The sequence below is a fragment of the Liolophura sinensis genome, chromosome 1, assembly GCF_032854445.1.
Source record: "Liolophura sinensis isolate JHLJ2023 chromosome 1, CUHK_Ljap_v2, whole genome shotgun sequence".
In the NCBI taxonomy this organism is placed as follows: Eukaryota; Metazoa; Mollusca; class Polyplacophora; order Chitonida; family Chitonidae; genus Liolophura; species Liolophura sinensis.
The window spans coordinates 43,988,438-44,011,670 of record NC_088295.1 but is presented as its reverse complement, the minus strand read 5'-3'; the positions used below and the strand labels follow the sequence as shown (position 1 = coordinate 44,011,670).

The 23,233-nt window shown below is 36.8% G+C and overlaps 1 protein-coding gene across 2 annotated transcripts; it reads left to right on the top strand.

The window, feature by feature from the left end:
- The first annotated feature begins 2 nt into the window (after positions 1-2).
- LOC135466528 (EF-hand calcium-binding domain-containing protein 6-like) lies at positions 3-23,154 on the top strand. 2 transcript variants are annotated; one of them, XM_064744071.1, is made up of 22 exons: positions 3-205; positions 3,196-3,278; positions 3,652-3,749; positions 4,174-4,248; positions 4,658-4,724; positions 5,642-5,805; positions 7,134-7,271; positions 8,031-8,382; positions 9,080-9,228; positions 9,969-10,076; positions 10,948-11,067; positions 12,449-12,625; positions 13,223-13,370; positions 14,394-14,447; positions 14,681-14,751; positions 15,218-15,369; positions 16,150-16,355; positions 17,237-17,323; positions 17,507-17,592; positions 17,963-18,050; positions 20,650-20,718; positions 22,553-23,154. In XM_064744071.1, the coding sequence occupies exons 3-22, from the start codon at positions 3,658-3,660 to the stop codon at positions 22,766-22,768; spliced, it is 2,619 nt and encodes an 872-aa protein (XP_064600141.1). In that variant the 5' UTR covers positions 3-205; positions 3,196-3,278; positions 3,652-3,657; the 3' UTR covers positions 22,769-23,154. The 2 variants fall into 2 exon arrangements, with proteins under 2 accessions (XP_064600141.1, XP_064600133.1); XM_064744063.1 differs by having other exon boundaries at positions 3-648.
- The last annotated feature ends 79 nt before the right edge of the window (positions 23,155-23,233 follow it).

The following is a 23,233-nucleotide window of genomic DNA, read 5'->3' as shown; positions in this document are numbered from 1 at the left end:
CTGCCACCACACGGAGACAACAAGGAACAGATGCTAGAGTCAACTTAAGCACAGACTGTGTCAGTGTTCGTTGAATCAGCCAACAGCGCCGACTGCAGCACACTAAACGACAACGTCTGTAAATTATTTGAGCGAATCTTACTCGTAACAAAATTTTGGCCGTTTGTCGTGCTGCGGCTTGTTCAGCATTCATTTCAGACGGCGGGTATGAGCAAAACACCACGCTTGACAACGGTCTGTTGCAAATTTCCTGAGTTGATTAATGTTGGTTGTTGATAATACTAAATCGTCACACTAAGTTTAGGAGATGGGACAGCAATTTAGTTGTGAGCTCGTGTACAGCTGTTACATAGATCAGAAAGATTGTTGTGTGTAACAGAGGCAGCTTTGTTGGCGCTGTTGTTGTGTGTCCAAATATGGCCTCCCGAAGCTCAACCCGCTGTTCAACACCAGTCCCTAAGAAGTGCCACCCTGTTATCCAGCATCCACTTTCCGGATTTTCGGTGGACCGGATGCTTAAGATAACAGGACAGCAGTCAGGTTCGGCTACCAGTGTTGTGAATGGCAAATCTGGCAGCTTTGGGGGACCCACAGATTTTGATTCAAATAACAACACTTCCTTGGGACACATTTTAAAATGGCCTCCAGGTATAAATACAAATTTAAATTCCAGAGCTGTCATAATTTTAACATTTTTAAATTGAAAGAAATTGATGTCTCAATAATCGGTATGGCAGCTAGCCTATAAAGGTATTAATGTGGAATTTGTTGCAATGTCACTGTGACATTTCAGTATAGAAGCTAAAAGATAAAAATGTTTTTAACTGTAATTAAGTTGATAATGGTTGAATTACATGTATCCTTACTAAAATCGTCCACACTTCAAGACAAAACATCACCATATGTCCCTTTACATTGGGAAGTGGTTTTCCGTGCTGGAATCCAGCACAATTGCTGGTTCAGCAACTGCTGTGAGTCAGGAAATACTTTGCCAAAGGCAGAAGTGTATGCCATGCCCTCAGGTTTCCCCCACTCATACACCTGACCATTGTCATGCAAGTAAAAACAAATCTTCATTACTGTGCGAAACACCTGTGATATGAATTAAAGAAATCCAACTCTCTGATTGACCTACACATATAGCCCAATGAATTATTGTGAGCATACGTCTAACAGAGACCCCTTTCCAAAGTGCTTTGTATTTTCTGATCCGTACTTAGAGCCTTTGAACCATTTCCTAACTGACATTTTCATAATCAGCAATCCTTAAAAGAGGAGATAACACTTTTCATGGATCACATTTGGCTCCGGTTATGTTTTGGGAGGGGATCTCTGTTAGATGTTTATCGTTAGCATACAATGCCTCATTCATTATCTAAAAGAGAACCTTGCATCCTCTGCATGCAGAAGATATATATACCCAGTTGTTCATAATCAAAGATTACACTGTGAAACAAGACCAAAAATGAACTGTCCCAAGAAACTCAAAAATATGTAAATTATATTATACAAAAGAAACAACATTGTTGGAGAAGAAAATTTACCAGTTTTAGTTCAAGCGGTTTGAGCAACAATTATACATCTGCTTGACAGTATTTAAAAAAATGCCTAATATTTGACAGGAAAGCAAATTGCATCTAAAATTGTACTAAAGTTGTGGAATTTGTTGAGGATTTTGGGTACATAAAGCAAATATTCCAAAAGCAAACAAACAATGGGAAACATTGCTTGAACAAGTCACTTCCAAGATTTATAAAAACATATTATTCTCTGCTGTTTTACTTTAGGGAGCTACATCTTTGCTTTGTTAGCATAACTATACACAAACAGTGAGGGATTACTAAAACATAGAAAAGAGTACACTGCTTGGACCAACATCTTTTAGGCAGGTTAGGTTGCCCACTAAGGCATATTTGACATCATGAAAATTCCAACATAGTCTTTCTTCTAGAGCTTAAAACCCTCCTGTTTGGTGTTAGCTCAGGCCTGTAGGTGTTTTTTATATTATTATTATTATTATTATATTTTTTTGTGTGGTCTGATGGAAGTTGGTTATTGATTGCTCTTGTTGATTATTTGCGTATGAACAATATATTGCTTCTTCACAGTTCATATTCTTTCATTTCTGCTTACATGCAGATTTTCATATTACTATTTTTCTGTCTAACAAGATGATTATAGTGGTTTTACTGAGACTGTATAAATGTATATGACTTTAAATGTATACGACTTTAGAGATGCTGATCAGAAAAAGAAAATTTCCAACTCTCTCTTCTGAACTTTGCTCCCATCATTTCAGACTAATTTCTATGGGTAAGCAGATGTTTAAAATCTTGCAGCAGGATGTATTTGAAATATATGGATTTGATAAACTGGACAGTAGACAGAATATTTTATGTGCAGAACTGTATTCACAAAGTTTTTAACACTCTTATACTAGCAAATATGACAATATTATTATGGGGTTCTCCACCCCTCCACAAAGGGAAGAAAATCTTGTACCTCATTGTTCGTCTGTGGTACTGACTCTGTCTTGACATGTTCAGACCACATGCTTTATTTTTTCCAGCCCTCAACAAAGGGAAGCAAATCTTGTACCTCATTGCTCATCTCCGATGCTGACCTTGTCTTGACGTGTTCAGACCTCATACTTTATTTTTTCCAGCCCTCCACAAAGGGAAGCAAATCTTGTGCCTCATTGCTCATCTCTGATACTCACCTTGTTTTGACATGTTCAGACCTCATACTTTATTTTTTGCAGCCCTCTACAAAGGGAAGCAAATCTTGTACCACATTGCTCATCTCTGATACTCACCTTGTCTTGACATGTTCAGACCTCATACTTTATTTTTTCCAGCCCTCCACAAAGGGAAGCAAATCTTGTACCTCATTGCTCATCTCTGATACTGACCTTGTTTTGACATGCTCAGACCTCATACTTTATTTTTTCCAGCTCTCTGCAAAGGGAAGGAAATCTTGTAACTCATAAAACAGCATTGCCTTCTGCCGAATTACACAACTTTATAATGTCAAGTTCTTTGGAACACAAACATAAACTCAACATGCTCATCTCTGGTACTGACCTTGTCTTGACATGTATGTTCAGAAAACATACTTTTTTTTTCTCTATGTTTAGCTCTGAACTGTTGGAAAATGTACAAAAACATCCAACCATGTGGTTGATTTTCTTTGCAGAATTTACAAAAAATGCCCCGCCAGTGAAGAGGCCCAAAAAGAATGAAAGGGTTCGAAATAAGACACCAAATCAACAGGAAGAGGTTAGTTATGAATGTCATCATTAATGAAAGTGTAAAGTTTATCTCATATGCATACAAATGTAGATCATTCCTTGCGTTGTGCATTTTGTTAACTGACTTGTTAACGGGCTAAAATAAGATTCAAACGTGTTTTGTTCTCATTTGTTAGTATTGTGGACAAGCAACTTTAAATGTAGGTTGTAATGTTTTTTGAAACTGCTTGTTTTACACCAATAATTTATCTTTACATCAAGTGTGCAAAAGTTCATTGGTTTATTGCCAAAGGTCTATGGTTTATGTTGGGCACTCTCCATTTCCTTCTAAAAACAAACAACTGGTTTTCTTGAGTATGGCGTGAAAGAACAGTGGAGTAAACTAATGTTTTGTGTTTCAGTTGGACATGCAGATGCTGGAGAAACTCGAGACAGGTTTTTACAGTGTCCGTCACCTATTCAGAGCCAATGACTCTAGTGGACAAGGAATTGTCTCTAGGTATGTTCAGTGCAATGTTGTATCTGATACTCATACATTCCACAAACAACAACAAAAAGAGAAAATAAATGAATAAGTCAAAAAAAAAATTATTGTGTGTGTTAAATCCATTCTTGGTAGCGACTGAGTATTGTACATGTCTAGTTTCGACTTTAGCCCAGACTGAAGTGCCATTTACTTTGCAATTGGACGAGATTGGCATTAAGATTTTAAGCCTGGCTGAGCTTTAATACTCTTTTAAACAATTAGCCCATGACCTGTGTGCTCTCTTCATATATACATCAGAAAGTGTAAAGTTCATATGCATTTTAATGTCCCATGTTAATGTTTAAGTCCCAATACATTTTTCGGTATGCTGTCAAGTGTGATACTGTGAAAATGTCTCAAGATAGTTGGTGATATTGTCACTTTTTTCTGTTTTCAGGGAAGCTCTACGTCACATCATGTTTGCCATGCTTGGATATATTGATGGATATCAGTTCAATAAATTTCTGAAGAGGTGTGTGGTTTGTTGTATAAAATTCTTGAAAACTGTGTAATTTGTGATATTAATATGCAGTGCACTTACAGTGCTTTGTTGCCATTATTCAGTGCTTTGTTGCCATTATTCAGTGCATAGACCACATTCGTTGACCCCTCATTTGCAGGCCTGTCACCTCAGTCATTTTTTCCAATGTAGACATTTTGAAATAAACTTATTATTTGTATATGTAGTTGTGTGGAGGTTTTTCAAATTGAGAGAAACTTTTGCCTGTGGTTTTACGAAACACTGTAGTCAAATAAAATATTGATGGTGAAAAAAATTCAAAATGTATACATGTGTTACCTGTTGGTTTTTATAGTACATACAACAATACTCCATTGTGGTATATTTCAGTCATGATGTGTTAAAGTCTTTTTATTTTCAGACATGGATTGGACAATATGGCAACTATTCCATTTGACACTTTTGTAGCATGTTTTCAAGAAAATGAGGTATGAAACATTGATTGTCTGTGTTTAATGGTGCTTTATATTGTGATATTACGAATGCATTTGGTCTGAGTTCAAGTCCAGCTTATGCTCAAGAATATGCCCAGCTCTCCAAGTGAAATATTCTTGGGTAAAGCATAAAACATTAATGAAATAAGTATACATGTATATTGTGATATTAAAATTTGATAGCACATTGTGGACACAAATGTGTTTATTAAATTGTAAATTAGAAAAACCATTGTGTAAACTGAAAGACTGGATCACTGTCTTTATGGCAAATGTATATTCTATTTTTTTTCTTTCTGGTCTTATGTGGAAAGGTTTGCTAACAACGAGCAGATGGTCATGAGTTTTGTCCTATCTCTGAGATCAGTTGACAATGTTCCCAGCTGAGCTTCCTCATTAACTACTCTGAATCGTTGCATTCACTAAGCTGGAACTTTGTCCTGTCGACTGTGCCGTCCACAAAGTCCCAATGTTGTATGCTACAAAAAGAGGTGTCCTGTGATCTTATAGTGATTTTGAATTCATATCGCCTCATTATGCAGAAATAATAAGGACCATAACATTGCAGTTAACAGTTCCTTTCTGTTCATTATTAACACACAAATTAAAAATCAGTCGCCCTTTAGATGATGTACATCTCCTTGTTTTCAACCCAGTTATGCCATGAGTCTTTTTTTTCAGATGACACTGAGGGCAACTGACTCGAATTGAAAATGGCAGTAAGTGATGTTTTGCTTGCTGCAAATGCGCCAGTTACATCTGTGATTACTGTGATGTTATGGTCTTTACTATTCAAGAATAACTAGGTGATATGAAGTCAGAAGTATCTAATTAGTAAATTAATTAATTCTACATTATTTTTGAAAGCAGTGATGGTGTACTACATACACTGGGCTACATCTGTGTTACAGAATAGTACAAAGATGGAGTGGATGAGCCCATACCAGAAAGCATCTATGGAAAAGAAGAGTTATCCAGAAGAACACCTGAGGAATATTGACTTCTGGACGAGAGACACCACTTACCAGTCTGGCACATTTAGCTTCTCTGCCTTCAAGCAGAAAGCCAGAGAAAAGTATGACAGTATTTTACTCTCGAGAGCCTCGATTTAAATTTAAACTGTAAAAGTTCTGCCAGGGAAAAGCCATTCAGACTGACATGTTTTATATACTACACATGTTTCGAGGTATGATGTCACAACAAGAGAGTGAGGTCCCTTTGCAATGTGATGTTGTCATACTGGCGTAGGTCGAAAGCTGTGTATTGTGATCTCTGACTGGGTTGGTCATAAAATATGATACAGTAATGTCATTCAGGCTAGTTATGTCTAATTTTTTTTCCTTCTCCTGTTCATCTTTTTGAGTCAGGCATCTGTCAACGCCATGTTCTTTTATACATGAGCTCACTGGTTGCCAAGTTTCTTACAAACTGGTTACATTTCTTGTTGCATGATCCTTTAGCTCAGTTTTAATGCTGATGGCTGCTTACCACATTTTGTCTGAGAGGCTACAGTCATGGATTGATCGATGAATGAATTAAGATGTTTAACACCTGAAAAATGTTAGCGCTGTGAGTTCAAGTCCTGCTCATGTTGGCTTCCTCTCCAGCCTTATGTGGGAAAGTCTGCCTGCAACCTGCTTATAGACGTGGGTTTTCCACGGGCCCTGACTGGTTTCCTCCCACCATGATGCTGGCTGCCGTTGTATGCATGAAATATTCTTGTGTACGGCATAAAGCACCTATCAAATAAATGATTAAATAAAAGATTTGAGGGGCATCTAAGGCCCAGTGGTTAGTGCTCTAACGCAGCACAATGAACCAGGAGCCTAGATCTCACCAATGCCAGCACTGTTTCTACATTTTGAAGCAAATTTCAAAGTTTTTTGTCATATGTTAAACAACTCAATTATGCAAACAGCAATTTTGTTGTAGATACCTTGATTATTAATGCTGTATCATTGTCATTTTCACAAACACAGCTCACTTTACTATTTCATTGTTATTAACACAATGTCTGTGTTATCAAATTTAGCTTTTTATTTGCTGTTTTGTATTCCAGTGCTATTGAAGTTTGTATTTTATTTTAGGGATTTTGACCTGACCATGTATTGTCCTGTAGCATTGCTTTAGAAGAGATGGCGAGGTGCAATCACCCAGGAGCCTCTTACCAATGCTTTCGCTATGAGTTTCAGTCCAGCTGGCTTCCTCTCCAACCATATGTGAGAAGGTCTGCCAGCAACATGCGGATTGTCGTGGGTTCCTCCTGGATTCTGGTCGGTTACCTCACACCATAATGCTGGCTGCAGTTGTATAAGTGAAATATTCTTGAGTAGGGAGTAAAACACCAATCAAATAAATGAATAAATTAGAAGAGATGGTAAATTATGTGTTTTGCTGTTTCAGGAATTTTGATCTGACCATGTATCTACCAGGAGCTTGCTTTAGGAGGGGTGGTAAGGTCATTCCCCCACAGCTACGTGAAGCCATGGCCCTCCTGGGACTCAGGATGACCAATGAGGAGTTCCATAAAGTCTGGGACAGGTTGGCTGAGTTTATATATTTACATCTACATGTGTATATATATATATATATATATGTATATTTTTGTTTGTTTGTGTGTACATCCCAGGTGCCGATTCTACAGTGCAGCTGGAAATTTAAATCATAATGGAATAGATTTAAGTTTGTTCTAAGTTAAATTTAATTGAAAGCCTTTTCTTTTGTCACATGCCTTTGATGTTCATTTATGTTCAAATGCATACAGTAAAAACGTGGCCAAAAATTTCTTGCTCATTCTTGTGCATTACGTGTATAGATGCAGGTCTGATTGGTCAGCTGGAAAAAGCCCCTGTCGTAAAAGATACCAGCTGAGGGAGAACTCTTCAAGCAGTGTTACACCTTTCCATTGTAACTTTATAGGTCCTGTAAACCACACAAGGGAAAAAATGTTACATAAAAAGGGGGAGAAATGTTGCAAAATTACATGATGGTGTATCATGACAACATTCAAGAACTCTGGAATTTCAAAAAATTCCATGAAAGTATGCAAGTTTTGCTAAACTGGATAATAATGGGACTAACCTCTGGTGTATGTAGTCAGTTGATATTTGATCTTAATACTGGTTTTACCATTGAATTGAAAACTCAATTTGCAATGGTAAAACCAGCATTAACTTCAACAAATCCATGAAAGGTAGACTGAAAATCACTGGTTCTAATCTCATATTTTGGATATATCTGGGTACTATTAGCAAAGCATGTGTGTTACCTTAATGTGTCATGGTAGTGCTTTCTGTACAGGTTTGATTGGGAAGGCGTAGGTGCTATCAAGACAAGACATCTGTTAAAGATACTGGGACTGGGTAGTGAGGGAAAACCAGAACAGAGGGCTCAGAGCTGTATGGGCAGAACCAGAGAGAAATCTGCGAAAAGTAGTCCCGTCCAGCTAGAGGTGACAAATAGTGCCATATGGAAGGATGAAAAGGAGGAAAAAACTGATGGGAGTGGAAGCGAGAAGATGAACAAGTCACCCGTAGACACAGAGGAGGTGCAGAGGAAAAAATCTGAGATGTATTTGAAACAGATCAAACGCACATCCTCAACCAAAATACAGCCTAGACTGGAAAACATCCTCGACTGTCTCATTTTTAGGGTGAGACTTTTGCACTGAAATCACTGTTTCTTTTGCCTCTTAACAACTGTAAAAAGAAGCTTGAAGCTTCCAACAATTTGGATTGATTTATGTACTTGGAAGCATAATAGTTTCATATTACAGAGTTTAGCAAGTTTTAATGAAATGGATTCATGGCCCGAGGCAACTTGAAATCAGTAGACTTGGCTGTTTGTGCGTGTTTTGGTGCAGAATAGTTTGTTCAAGCAAATTCAAGATTGTTTTGCATAACATGATTTGATTTTGGTTTTATTGATTGTCTCTTTTTTAGCATGAAGGCTAAAGAATTTTTCTGGTACACAATAACAGTCAGTTTTTATGGGTGTGATGGGTAAAAACCACTAACCTTTGACAGGTTATTGACAAGCTTTTCCACTGGGCACACACATATATGTATGCATATTGGTGCAAAACAAGTAGTCTTCAATGAAAATGAGGCTTTGCAAACAGCTGAATAAGTGCTTTTGATGAATTATTGTCACATAGGCCTTAAGAACAGTGAAAGCAGGGGTGCATAATATAAAATTTGAGGACAGAAACAAATCTTCGAGAGTATTATGGTTAAGATGTAAGAAGTAGTGAACATGTTGGCATGTTTTGCTCATTAGTTACAACATTTGCTTATTAGCAGTCGTCCATCCTGGTAATTGGAAAGATAAATGGTATTTTATTTCTCTAGTTTGAAGAACCATACAACTTAATGCTGGCTGCATTCCAACTGTTTGATCACAAGAAAAGAGGCTATGTGTCAAAGATAGACTTTCGCCGGGTCCTCCTGGAGTTTGGGTATAATGTGCCACTCACTGAGCTGGATGTTTTCTTTATGAGGTAAGGAATAGACTCCCTGAAGTGTGCTTTAGATTACTGATACTTGTCAGGACGTTGAACACTTTGACAAATTATGGGGCTGTCGTTTTTTCCCCCCATGGTTTTAGCGGTTCACACATTTCAAAAAATATTGGTGACATATTTGTTCAGATGTCTTGACTCTTTCGGTGTTAATCTTTTACAATATGAGTCCACTTTTAACACACAATGCATTTCTTTTGAGTTACTGAAGTCAGGGACATATTTTGAGTTTGAATCCATAATTTTTGGATTTGAATATAGATTGTAGTAAGAATCTCTCTTATAAAATCAGCTTTCATTAATTGTATGATATTGCTGTACTCAGCATGATAAACATGTACAGAAGAAATAGAATTACCAGTGAGTTTGAGTCTCTCTCATACACATTTTTTATGCTTTAACTGGTTCTGTTATATTTCATTGCTCTTTGTTAAAAAAATGTTCATACATAAAATAGAATTACAATAGAATTTGAGTATCTGTCATACAATTTTTCTATCTCTTATACACTGGTGGTATCACTGGTTGTATCACTGGTGGTATCACTGGTTGTATCACTGGTGGTATCACTGGTGGTATCACTGGTGGTATCACTGGGTCCACCATATTTAAGCCCTCAGCATATATATGCATATTAAAACATTTTAATTGAATGTGAAATTAAAATATCGTATCAGAGTTACTCACTGGTATGTTTCATCATCCATTGTGCCTCACAGGTGTAATCTGCAGCTCATAAAGGGCGAAGTGAACTACATTGAATTCTTGAGCAGATATCAGAGCAAAGGTGAAGGCAGCCTCACCCACAAGATCATTACTGGTAAAAGGTAGGACCCTGTTTTCAATGTCTTAGCTTCTGTTCAAAGACAAATGTGCACTTTAGTCGCTTCTGCCCATGCAAAATCCATTTTATTTGTTTAAAATGTCTTTTGTCATCTCTTTAAAATAGGATGTCTCAGTACTGACTTTGAGTGAGTCATAAAGTATTGTCAGAAGTCTTGTTTTCTTAGGTATGGGTGTACTGTGGAATGACAACCATTCGTGGAAGGGATCTATGTTATCAAGCAGAAGTACTGGTACAAACATCATTGTGATTTCTTCATATTCTTGTTATTAACAGGCCAGCAATTTATGTATTTCACTAATATTAATTAAATCACTTATAATTTTATGGAATTTCTCACTTGCAAATCAGCCTCCTGTATCTGCAGGTCATGTCTAGAAAAATATTGTAGGTTTTGATCCCAAACCTTACAGAATAAAACATTGTGACCATGCAAGAAATTTTCCAAGAAATTTTATATAATGCAATTCATTGTGATGCTTTCTGAGAGCCACTAAGAATCTGAGGGAAAAAAATTTGTATCAAAACTTTTTTTTGTTCAGTTCATTTGCTGTTACTAATACACCTTAAATAGTTTGAACACTCATCAGTTTGGGAGTGTAAACATTTTACAGAACTAAAATATGACTGTAGATATGAACCTGAGTCATTTACCAACTGTTGTACAAAAGGGTGATTAGTCCGTGAAAATATTGTGTGATTTACTGTATGTATCATATCACTGTTGTACACTGTCTATTATATGAATGGGTTTTTTTGTTTTTACCAGTACTCATATATCTATGTTTTATTGTTGTATTACTACCTATGATGAAATGAATAAAATGAAAAAAAAATGTGTTTCTATTTTGCAGATTTCAGAATGGAATACCTGAAGAAAGTTCATCATGCCAGGAGTTGTCTGCAGAGGACTTGGAGGTTCAGCTGGTGCTCTTCCTCCACGGAGAGTTCATACGCTTCGTCAGGATGCTCAGGTAAGTTCAGCTGGACACCATATGACAACCCTTTCAGGTTAAAGCTCCTGCTGTGTGGGCTTTATATCAAAGAGGTTTTTCCAGTATCTATGGAGGATCGGCGGTTTATTCCAGGCCCTCTAATTTCATCCACAAATAAACCCCGATCATGATTGTATAAGTGAAAATTGTGGAGCATTCAGTGCTAAGGGCCAATTAATCAGCCAGCCAAACCTTTCAGGTTACTGTAGGCTATACTGCCAGCCTGTCAGTACTTTATAATATCATCTTTATTTATTGAAGGTAGCTTGGTCAATTTACAATGAAACCTTCACAGAGACAACAATATATAGAACTCATGTACTTCAGAGTCCAATCCAAAAATATATCAGTATATAAGGAAAGTGTCATGTAGTCTGAAAAGTGAAGGTACATACATTCTTACATACAAAAGGCAACAACGGCCCACTTTCTAACATGCATGAGGATTGAGCCCCAGTTTTAATGCAGCTCCACCTGACTATCTCACACAGCAGATTCTGTGTACCCATGGCTATTACATATTCGCTTTGTTTTCTTGGGGTAGGGAATTTATTTATTGTAATCATTTGATTGTTGTTAAATGGTATTCTCAAAAAGTTTTGTGGTCGGAGGAAAAGTTTGCGGCATGTGATGTATAAATGAACGTTAGACTGTACAAAAGGTCACACGACCTATGTTGGCCCCTTATTGTCACCAAGACTGAGAGAAGATGATCCAGAAATGTCCTTTCCAAGGTTGGGATTGAACCCACACCTTGTGTGTCCTGATTGAAAGACAAGTGACCTATCCATTCTGCCAAGACCTACTTCCCACTGAGTAGGATTTAGTGGTAAACAGGTTGATGTAACAATTATATTATCATCAAAGCTCCCTCAATATCTGATCGATAAGATTAACAGTGACAGCGTACACCAACCCATTGCAGTGTCAGGATTGGTGAATGATGGTAGAGACAGCACTACTAGGGTAGAGCTATACGGTTGTTTTCTTATTGATTATTCTTGAGTACGGCGCAAAACACCAATCAAATAAATAAATAAATAAATTATTGATTATTTGATCAGTCTTTTAAACACCCAATCTCACACCCATGTGGCTCTGCAGGATAAAACAGTGTTGAAGACAGACTTCTTTTTCAGTAGAACAACAAAAACAAAACTCTGAATATTCAAATTGGCATGGTTGAATTTTATGTTTGCGCATTATATTGTGCAGCCGAAGTGAAGAGTACCAGAATTCCAGTTTTCAGAGCTTAGTTTGTGTTGTTCATAAATAAAAGTGCTGGGACGGCCATGATTTCCTATATTTTGTCTCCTCCCTAAGGTTCTAATCCTGGCCGGTTTCATACTTTGTTATCCAGGAAGTACGACGTTCATGATGTGAATGTAATCACCCAGTACGAGCTGTGTGATGTCCTTGACAAGTTCCTGGGCTACCAGCTCTCTCACAAACAATTCAGCCAGCTTGTGAAAGACATCGGGCAGCAGGAGGAGGGGCTTGTGCCTTACCACAGACTTCTACAGGCCTTCACGTCAAAGTGAGTTACAGGACCATGGACTAATAAAGCAATATCGTCTCCAGAATCACTCTCAACGGAAATGTATCTTCCTGCACTATGAGCTAAAATTTTGATGCTGCAGACACAGTTGTAGCATGTGGAAATCATGTTGAATTTTGACATAGTTATCCCCCTTGATGTACTTTGCGATCTACAGATCTGATTTTATTTCCTATTGTACATCCTTAGTTTAATATTTACAAAGTGCTTCCATCCTGGTACTTATTCATGTATGTACATTTAGCCAACAGATTATGCTGATGACACATTTCATAATGTTGCGTAGCTATTTCTCGGTGTGATGTTGTACCTGTAGTCATAACTTGTCAACATTTAGTTGCATGGTATTCACATTAGGAACATTAGGGCAATTTGAAACCTTTCAAATTTAAACAGGATCATGTTGAAATTGTGGGATCTGGAAGTAAGGTATTTTCGATATCTGTATTCTAGTTTCATGTAGTTATCAAGACTGGGGAATTCATGTTGCAAAAGTGTCTTGTCTTGTAAACATGTTTTTGGTGTTATGATTTATACCTAGATCTTTATTTCTCCTTCTCTGTTCTGTTTACCCAGTGCCAAGGAATGGAACAAAAAGCTAGAGTCGGGCAGATCGCCAGTACTGAAGCAAGCGTCAAATACCTCCTTGGTGGCTGAAGAAGAGGGTGAAAAAACAATAGTGGATGTAAAACAGCAACGTGAAAACGTGGCTGCTGTTGAAGAGGTAAAAAAAGATGTCTTTAAAAAAACAAGAAGTGTTTATAATACAATAGCAAATACTGAAATATTTTTTGATTTTTGATATTTTTTTGCATACACGTTAAGCCTGAAAACGGCAAAGCTGGCATAAATCACTGAGTCCATCGTGTCGTCCATCTGTAACACCCCGTAATTTATGCTGGGGGTGTGTTGCTTCTCAACCAATGAGAGTCGGTAAAACTGCCGGCTAGTTCATTTAAACTCAGACACTACGTCAAACATTCCGGTTTCCCGATCGTCAAGTGGAAAATGAACTATACCATGCGCTTCCTCCTGTTTGATACCTTCTGGGAAGAGGAGTTCTTCCGGAAATGTACGAACTGCACTTCAGCGGTTTCAGACAACAATTCTCCTCCTAGCACAGAAGACTTCAGGACTAGTTCTTAGGCAAAATGGAGTTGCCCACATCGGATTTTGGCGCTGACTTTATTTATAATTTATTATCTCGAGGAACATAGTAGAATTTTTTTATGGCATGCACCTGCGAGGAAATGCATACTCTTTTCAGTGGTGTTTGTTTGATATTTAAATTTTCTTCTCCTTTAATGCTCTTAGATCTTTTTCGTTTAATATGTAAATCATTAGTGATTCTCCATTGCCACTGGCTGATCAGACAGGTTAAAATATCGACATACACTTACTTATGATGTGATTTATATACCCGTATGGGCGGCTTTTTTATTCCTTTCCTTGTGACTCTGTGAAGTCATTGTGATGCCACACCATCAAACCAGCACTGTCTTCAGTCAGTAAGGCTTGCATGATTTATGTTAGCTCAACTCTGCATATGTGCAAGAATTGCTTTCTGCAAGTTGAGAAGGATATGTAGGGATTTAAACCCTGGGTGTAAAATTTTGAAATTTCACTTAGGATTTAAATCCCCATGTACCCTTCTGAATGCATAGATAATACATATGTGTTTAAAATATATAAACTATGTTATTATTATTATTTTCTGTCTTATTCTCTTTTTTTTTTTTGTTTACAGCTAGAGTCGAAAATAGGAGAAATGTTGAAACGGAAGCTCCATATATTTGACAAGGTATTTTGAACAATTTAAATAAAATTGTTGCAGCTTTGACGTATTTCAGGAATCTTGGATTTTTCTTTTTGAGGTGAAATGAAAGAAATTGCAGGTCATTGTGGTATTTAATGCTGACTAGTTATTCAAGCCGGAAAAGATGATTTTTGAAACTTTGTATTAAAGCTGTAGATTTATTTCAGGTGAAAAATGTGTTAAAGATTTTAATATTGCATGTTTTTTTTTCTTTTCAGAATTTCAAGCATATGGACAGAAGAAAAATTGAGAAAGTGAATAGGCTGCAATTTAAGGACTTGATGAAATCGTATGTAAACATTCATGACTGCTGTAATTAAGTATGTTGTATTTTTCCTGTATTTTTAAAGCTGTAAGGGCTTGTTTCATTTGTGGTCAATAGACTGAGGTTGTTGACAGGAGGTTTGTCCACGATTGTGTAAGGTGTGCGTGTTGGGGTCCACTGGCGTAAGGGTTGTACAGGGCTTTGCTCGTTTATTTCCACCTATGTAATGATAAAACACCAATTAGATGAATTAACTACCATAAACTTTACTCCAAGCAGTGAGAATTGTCAGATTGTGGTTTTGATTAGTAAACCCAAAATGTTCCCATCATCACTTCTTGGGTTAGGTATCTGTTCCCTTTTTCTTTATGGGGTGAGGAGAAGTTAAACATGGTCTGTGGCTTTGTGCTGTTTTGATGTAAAGAAACCTGTTTTTGATATTGTGGAAGTGATTTTGTATAGGCATTCCTTTATCATTTTGTTGTCGTAGGTGTGGGATAAATCTGCACCCAGAAGAGCTTCTCTTACTGTGGTCCAGTCTGGGTGTCAGACCTGAAGATTCCATTGGGTACACTCAGCTCCTGGCACACTACATGAAGCAGGGTTATGTATCCCGCCCTAACCAGCACAGCAAAACAGAAGGTAAGGGGGGTGTCATGGACAAACTCACCATTCTATCCTCCCAGCAACTTAGCACTTTGTTGTTGTTTCGGTTAGAAGAAAAGGACACTTTTAAACAAAATATGCCTCACCTGAAAGTTCATTTCATGCATCAAATATTCCAAATGTAAAAAAAAACTTTCTGTGACATTTTTTATAGGGAATTAAATGCTAACAAAAATTGAGGTTCTGCACTAGACTTTTGGGGTCATATTGAATGGGCTACGGCATAATGAGGTCACAGACTTTTTTAGTCTTTTAAAAATGTTAATCTGTTCACATTACATATGTGTGTAGAGGTAGTACTGCATGCATAGTCATTTTGAGTGTAGCAGTTAGAGCAGGTTTAGTAGGTACAAAGAATCTGTGATGTCACTTTGCTTCAGTTTGTTCTATATGGTTTAGATAGTCGCACCTCAATATTTAGTGGGTATTTCATACCCTTTTAAAAATGTGAAAAAATGTCATGAAAACCATTTGAAATCCTACCTATTCATACTGTGATTTATACTTGTCAGCTGTTTTAATTTTATTTCAGATAATATTATAATCATACATGTACATCGTTGTAGATACAATGGTATAGAACAATTAATTTGAAATGCGGGAAGGGTCGTATAGTTTTTCCAAGTCATGTGAAATCTCACAACATGTGAATACTGACCAAAGGACAACTTAAATTAGTTAAATTAGGATGAAGTGCTACCAAAATATTGTTTTTGCTTGTTAAATTTTATATTTAAATTTTGTGTATTTTTGTAGTTGCAAAAGACATCATGCCAGTCATCAAAAGAGCTAAAACCTTTGTGCCAGAAAAGACACAGAAAATCTCACTAGGACATGAGGACATACGCAAGGTGCGAAGAGCAAGGACAGATTTGAAGGTGGAAACTGTGAGAGATGTCGAGCGTAAGCTAACATATGACAAAACACAAGTGGAGGAGGCAGTGAGAAAAATTGAGGGCCAGGTAAGTGATGACTTACTGTTTTAACTGGTTTACTCTTATATGTGCCATTAACAAGTTAATTTGTCATTTGATGATTAATTCATTGATGTTTATCTCATTCTGTCGCCATCATATGGTTTAAATATTGCCAAGGTGGTGTTAAGCCATATTCATTCATTCTTTCTTAATTGTGATATTTACACAGGATTGGAGCAGGGAATATTTTGTACTGCTTATAGAACAAATAAATCAACTGGATATTAAAAAAAAGTCAACAGGACTGAATTCTTTGAATTCTGTATTCGACTTAAAATTTCGTCCATGCTCATGGTAAAATATGTATGTATTACTGATTTTGTCTGATTTAATCTGGAATTTCTGTTGATTTCTTGAGACTTGTTTCAAAGGCTGGGTGGTATCCTGCTGAAAATAAATGCAAGTCTAAGCACCAAAAGTAATATTTTATTCTGCAGTTGTAAAAATGCACTATTGTGGGCAAATATTTAGAACAATTGTAGTATATTTGTCATTTTGTTCATAAGATTGTGATAGCTGCTAAGATCATGGTGCAAAGTGCCAGTTGCTGCAAACACCCCTTGCTGATTAATTCCATTGAAGCCCTGGTCTGGCCACGGCTGATTAGCCACTAGCTAATTAAGTCCGGCTTGGTGGGATGGCCTCAGGTCTGTCAAAAGGCATTTTTGTTAGGTGAAGAGCAGCGATGTATGTTGGAGCACTCCAATATCCTCAACCCATACAACCAAAAACAGAGGTACAAGTGAAAAATTCCTGAGTGTGGCATTAAAAAGAAACAAAAAAAAAATCCCAATCAATTGAACACATTTCCTATGATTTCTAGAGTTACGAGACAGGAGGTATTCACAGTTCAATTTTATTCACAGGTAATTGACAACTGGGATTTTCTGAAGAAAAGATACAGACAGCTGGATGCTAATGGCTTTGCCACTATTCCTGTAGCGGAGATGAAGGTAATCTTTATTGAACTCAAGCCTGGTTATTCCCTAAGCCAACATCACTTATGCCCTGTATTGAAATATTCCCGGCATTCCTCCTTACCCTTGTTATCTGGAAAACTTAATTTTTGACTCAACTGAACTGAAAATTCTGATTTCTTGGCAAGTTTCAATGAGTTTTTTGGTTTTATCACCCAGATATTGTTGAGCAAGATTACAGACAAGTTGACTGCAGATGAAGTAACAGGAATTCTTCAAAAATATGACACGAAGAAGAATGGCAGGTTAGTCTTTGTGTAACTTGGGGCTTACATTTCTGTCTATCACAATGCATACAGCTGTACACAATGAAGATTACTAATCCAACTTTAAATATCACAGACTGTATATATCAGAGGTAGATCTAGTGACTGCCAGAAAAGAGATCACAGGAATATGTTTTCGAAAAACTTGCAAAAAATTTGCAAAAAAAATCAAATAAAAATGTGAAAGTTAAAGATTCCTTTGATACACTGACTTAATTATTTTATGTACACACGCGGTCAAAATTTTTTGCATCTAAACATGTATATGCATATGATCAGGTTGTAGACTCATAGACTCCCTTCAATGTCTTTTCATTTTTCATTGAACCTGCCTGTTTGATAACTTCAGGTTTGCTTACATGGATTTCATGATGCAGTGCAAACAGAGCAGACGGTTTGGCTCAGGACTGTCACCATCAGGTAGCAGATGCTCACGGGTAAGCTATATGTCTACTGTAATCAACATTTTAATTTCAGTTTTATGATGTTATGGCTCAGCTAATCATAAAAATAGCACAAAAAAGGCAGTTATTGTTTCTAACACCTATATCCACTGTTGTAGAAGTCAAAAGTTTGATGAATATTGCGTTAAACACCAATAAGTTAAATAAAGGGCAAAAAAACTGCATCAAAAGGTATTTTTCAGTCAGATGTTCTTGTTTCCTTTTTAATTTATATTTTATTTATATGTTCATGGTGAATATTTCTCCACATGCTTATTCTTTCTCTTCCCTATGTGCATGTAGAAAACATTGTTCTTCTGATGCTTTCAGTTTATTATTTTGACTACGGGTATCATGTGTCACTGGTATAGTAAATCTTTTTTCCACTGCACTATTTGCATCCATCATTTTGAAACTGGCACTTTTTCTCTTTTTTTTTATTATTTAAATCCACCTGTATAGTAGCCTCATTGTCTAAAGGCAAAGCTTCTTGACAAGACTAGACAAGATTGTAAGACCATTTTTTTTAACAGTGCCTCTAATGACCTTACTCTACCCACTTCATCTGTTGTGCTCACTGGTTCGGTACATTCTGACACCTTGTAACCCACACTTGTAACTGCAAAATTCTGTGTACTGTAATTCTTCAATCTTTTCAAGCACTAAGGCACTTTTTTCAGAGAAATTCATGCATGCAGTCATTATTAAAATGATGCTAAAACTGTTTTGTGTGTGTCACTTTAGATGCAAAGTTCATTAAACGGTGCAAATTATTTCTCTACACCTCATAGTTTTCTCAGAATGTTTCAAAATGTTGATCGCACTGGTGTTTGAGAAGGTTGAAGCATTAGGGTAACTAACAAAACTATTTGCCACGTTGATTTACATATGCCATTGAACTTGTTTGTTGAAAAATACATAGATTTTATTGGGCAATGAGGCAGACTGTGGACTTTGCTTGTGTTTGGCAAAAGTTCCACACATTTGACCTTATATTTGAATCATTAGCAATATGTAAAGGCAGTGGGCATATATCTTGAAATATTAGTTCTACGTATATTTCTTGATTCAATTTTCCGCTGTATATATTTTGCAAATATTGTGATTTTGGAGTTTTAACTGAGGTTTGTTCTTTAGCTGTTTTTAAAATTGTCCGTCTGTTTGCTGTCATGACATCAAAAACCATTTACTGTCTCATAATTTAGACACATTCTCACCAAGAGATGGCGGCAGTATTGCCAATCTGGTGTTAAACCATATATCTATTCAGGCAATCATTTAATTGTGAGGTGAATAAATAAACTGAACAGAAAAAATATAATTTGGTTTTATGGACAAGTCCTACATGAAAGACAGTTACACAGAAGTAGAATAACATCCATTGTATAAAAATGGAAGAGATTGTTGTAATTCCCTCTTATCTTGGAGATGTGTACGTGAAAATATTCTGAAGATTTAAATTTTTTGTTTTTCGCTGTCAGAACAGTATTTCATCAGTATGCATTAATTACAATTAAGTCCGATCTCTGTAGCCACAATTGCAGACTACACCATATTGCAAAATACATGGCTCATGAAGCTCTGGGATCTGATGTATCTGTTCACACGTTTGAGCATGTTTTAAGAGGGAGAACAATACATATCCATCATCAAAGTCACGCATGACCCAGGAGCCTCTCACCAGTGTGATCGCTGTGAGTTCAAGCCCAGCTCTTGTGGGCTTCTCGGGTCGTACATGAGAAGATTTTCCAGCAAACTGCGGATGGTTGTGGGTTTCTCCCACCCTGTTTACACCAAATAAATAATGATATAAATTTACTGTGCAGTACAGTTGTAACAGGACAGGATGCAACGTGTCAGGTGGAAGTTGGACCATAGCAATAAATAGTGTTCAAATGAAGGTACACAGATTGCAGTTGTGGGTGTTGTATTTAGTTGAAATTGGCATGTAGGCAGTGAATGTGCATTTTTCATGTTGTTCATTTGGCAGAATATTTTCAAAACAAATTTCCTACCAGTCTATTTGTTATGGTGAGGATGTTAGTTACAATGGTGCTTAGATCATATGTAAGAGGATGAAAGTCATTTTAAGTAGTTACATTAATTGCTTCATTTTATTCCAAGAAGTTGTCTGGCACAGTGAATGCTCCCATTTGAAGAAATCAAGCTTTGATTTTGCAACTTTACATTTGTGGACAACCTTTGAAGGAAGCAGTACAGCCAGTATTGTCCATGTTACATAATCATGTATAAAGGTGACTTGTGAGGCTTCAAGAAGTTTTGAGTAGAAGCTTTACTTGTTAACATACACCCTCCCCCCCCCCTCTCCCCCCAAAAAACAACAACAACTTGACTTAAAATGTGTTGAATTATTCAATGCCCATCAAGGCTTATCAGTACGTGGGAAGGTCTGTCAGCAACCTGCAGATGGTTAGGTTTCCAACAGGCTCTGCTTGGGTTTCTCCCACCATAATTCTGGTGGCTGTGGTATAAGTGAAATATTCTTAAGTATGGCGTAAAACACCAATCACTCAAAATCAAATCAATCTAGGCCTATCATGTTAATGCTCTTGTTTTGTGTGATATGTTACAGCCACAAACAGCTCCCGCTGGAGATTTCAGGGAGCCCGTGCAGAAGTGTTTGTTGCAGTTTCAGAAACAGGTTAGTCTTTATTCAAATCTTTTCATTAGATTCTGCTTAGCCCTCACATCCAAATGGACATGATTTACATTCTGCTTGCTCCCAGGTGGTCAAATCACTTTCCCTTCGTTTACCTTGTGCCCTGAGTACTTGCTGTTTGTAACAATTTCTGTCCAAAGAAAAAATATGAAATGAGCTTGGATGCTGTGAGTAGACAGAGGTTGGGCAGAGATAGGAAGCAGGGAGTCATGTGTGATTTGCCCAAGAATAACATGCAAAGAGCCTGTGGGTTAAAAAATTCTTCAGTGTGGGGTTTTCTTAATATTTTCTGAAAAAGAACCTGATTCAAAATCTACCCATACATTAACACAGATCATAGATTTACACTGTTTTGGAAGTTTTGTTTTAAGACGGAGGTACAAGTAATAAACTTGGAAGAGATAAAGCGCACATGGACAAATGTGAGACGAAAAACAATAACTAACATGATGTGATTCTCCAGTACGATCAGTAAAATATCCTCCGCCTAAATATACTCTGAATGTATGCATTCCAAGGTACGACGTTACTTAAATTGTCGCTTTCAGCATGGTAGGGTCAGCGTACTAATTTTAACATTAGGCAGCATTTACAGTATAGCAACCCATTCAGTCATCGTTATTCTTCTGAATGAAGTTCGTGGGTGGATATGGGATCAAATTTGACAAAAATCATGATAATCTATAAGTGGTTTTATATAAAGATGAGACAGGAACTGCCATGTTTAAAGATATCATTTTATTGTCATAATGCTGTAACTAAAAAACTGTATGGTTGCTATGAGTTCCAGTCCAGCTCCTGCTGGCTTGCTCCCCTCTGGTGGGTTTCCTCCCAACATAATGCTGGCCACCGTCATGTAAGTGAAATATTCTCGAGTACGGTGTGAAGCACCAATCAAATAAATAAATATATAAGAAACTTTATTATTTATATAAAGGTGAAATGTCAGGATTTCCGTCACTGATGAAAGTGATATCTCACTGGCTAGGGTTAAATATCACTTTTGTTGTTACACACCCCGACGCCATGATGTCACAAAGAAACATTTTTTCCAATTCAAGCTTAGCAGAATGACGTCATAATGACGTCTTACCTCACGCAACAAGACACAATGTCATGCAAGATGTCAAGCTATATACACAAGTCTGTGAAGGCCTACAGCTAAAAACATTGCTTAAACTTGTTCATATACACAAAATCATGATGTTGTCAAAATATAAATAATAAATAGAATATTGCACAGTGGAGGTTAAATATCATAAATACTTTTCTTGTGAAAGGTGGAAATGATAACTTGACGCTTCGCGTCTCGTGGGTTGTCATTTTCACCTCTCACTCGAAAAATGTTCCTTCACTGTGCAATATGAGTATAGCATAAAACAACCATCAAGTAAATAAATAAATAAATAAATAAAAAAAAAACTGTATTCACCAATGTGTGTTTCAGCAATAACAAAAAAAATTTACTTTTTTTCTGTTTGTCACTTTTCATCGGATCTGTTTCTTTACTCTCAAGCAGGTGCCAGTATTTTTATTTTGTGACGATGTCATGTCATCAGTTGGATGTAAAGAATTTTCCATTGCAATTTACTGACCGAAGTGTTTCCTTATATATTTATTTGTTTGGTGTTTTACGCTTTACTTAAGAATATTTCACTTTTTCAACCTCGGCCAACATTATGGTGGGAGGAAACCGGACAGAGTGCGGGGGAAACCCACAACCATCTCCTGTTTGCTCACAGACCTTTCCACGTACGGCCAGAGCTGAAGTGTTTTCTCCTAAAGATTTATTGTTTCCCTTCATTTTCTTTTCAAGGTCTTGGCAAGATGGAAGAGTGTGCGACAGGCCTTCAAGGCGCTGGATGTGAACTCGGATGGGTATGTTGATTCCTCAGAACTCCGTCGTATCCTCACAGACTTTGGCATAAGCTCCACGGAGGGCAACACCTACCACCTCATGTCAGAGTTTGACACCAACATGGATGGGAAAATCTCATACAATGAATTCTTAGAGCAGTGCCTTCTTTTGTAGATAGCTTGTGAATAAAGTTGCTTTCGTATCAGATCAAGAAATACAGATGACCTTGCCAATTAAAATCTTGCCATATGAAGGCTGTGGTATACATTTGATTAAGCATTCCTACCTCAATTGTGTATAATATTTAAAACAAGGGTAATTTTACTGCCAGCAGCATAGTTTTCTATTTATATACTATTTAATTATGTTAGGAGGAGCCTTTTAAATTGCTCAATTTTTGTTATTTTTGAGTCTTGTATTTCTACATCAACAAAGTTGTCCAACTAAAACAGAATTCATTAAACTTGGATTGTTCAAATTTATAATGAAAAAGGTCAGAGTACACTTTTTAGTTTTTAGTGCTATTAACTTTTTGGAGACTTTTCCAGTTGTACGCAAAATTGTTTTCCTTTTCTTATATTTTATTTTAGGGAAAGTTTTATTTATTCTTTTTGGAGATATATTGTTATGTACATAGCA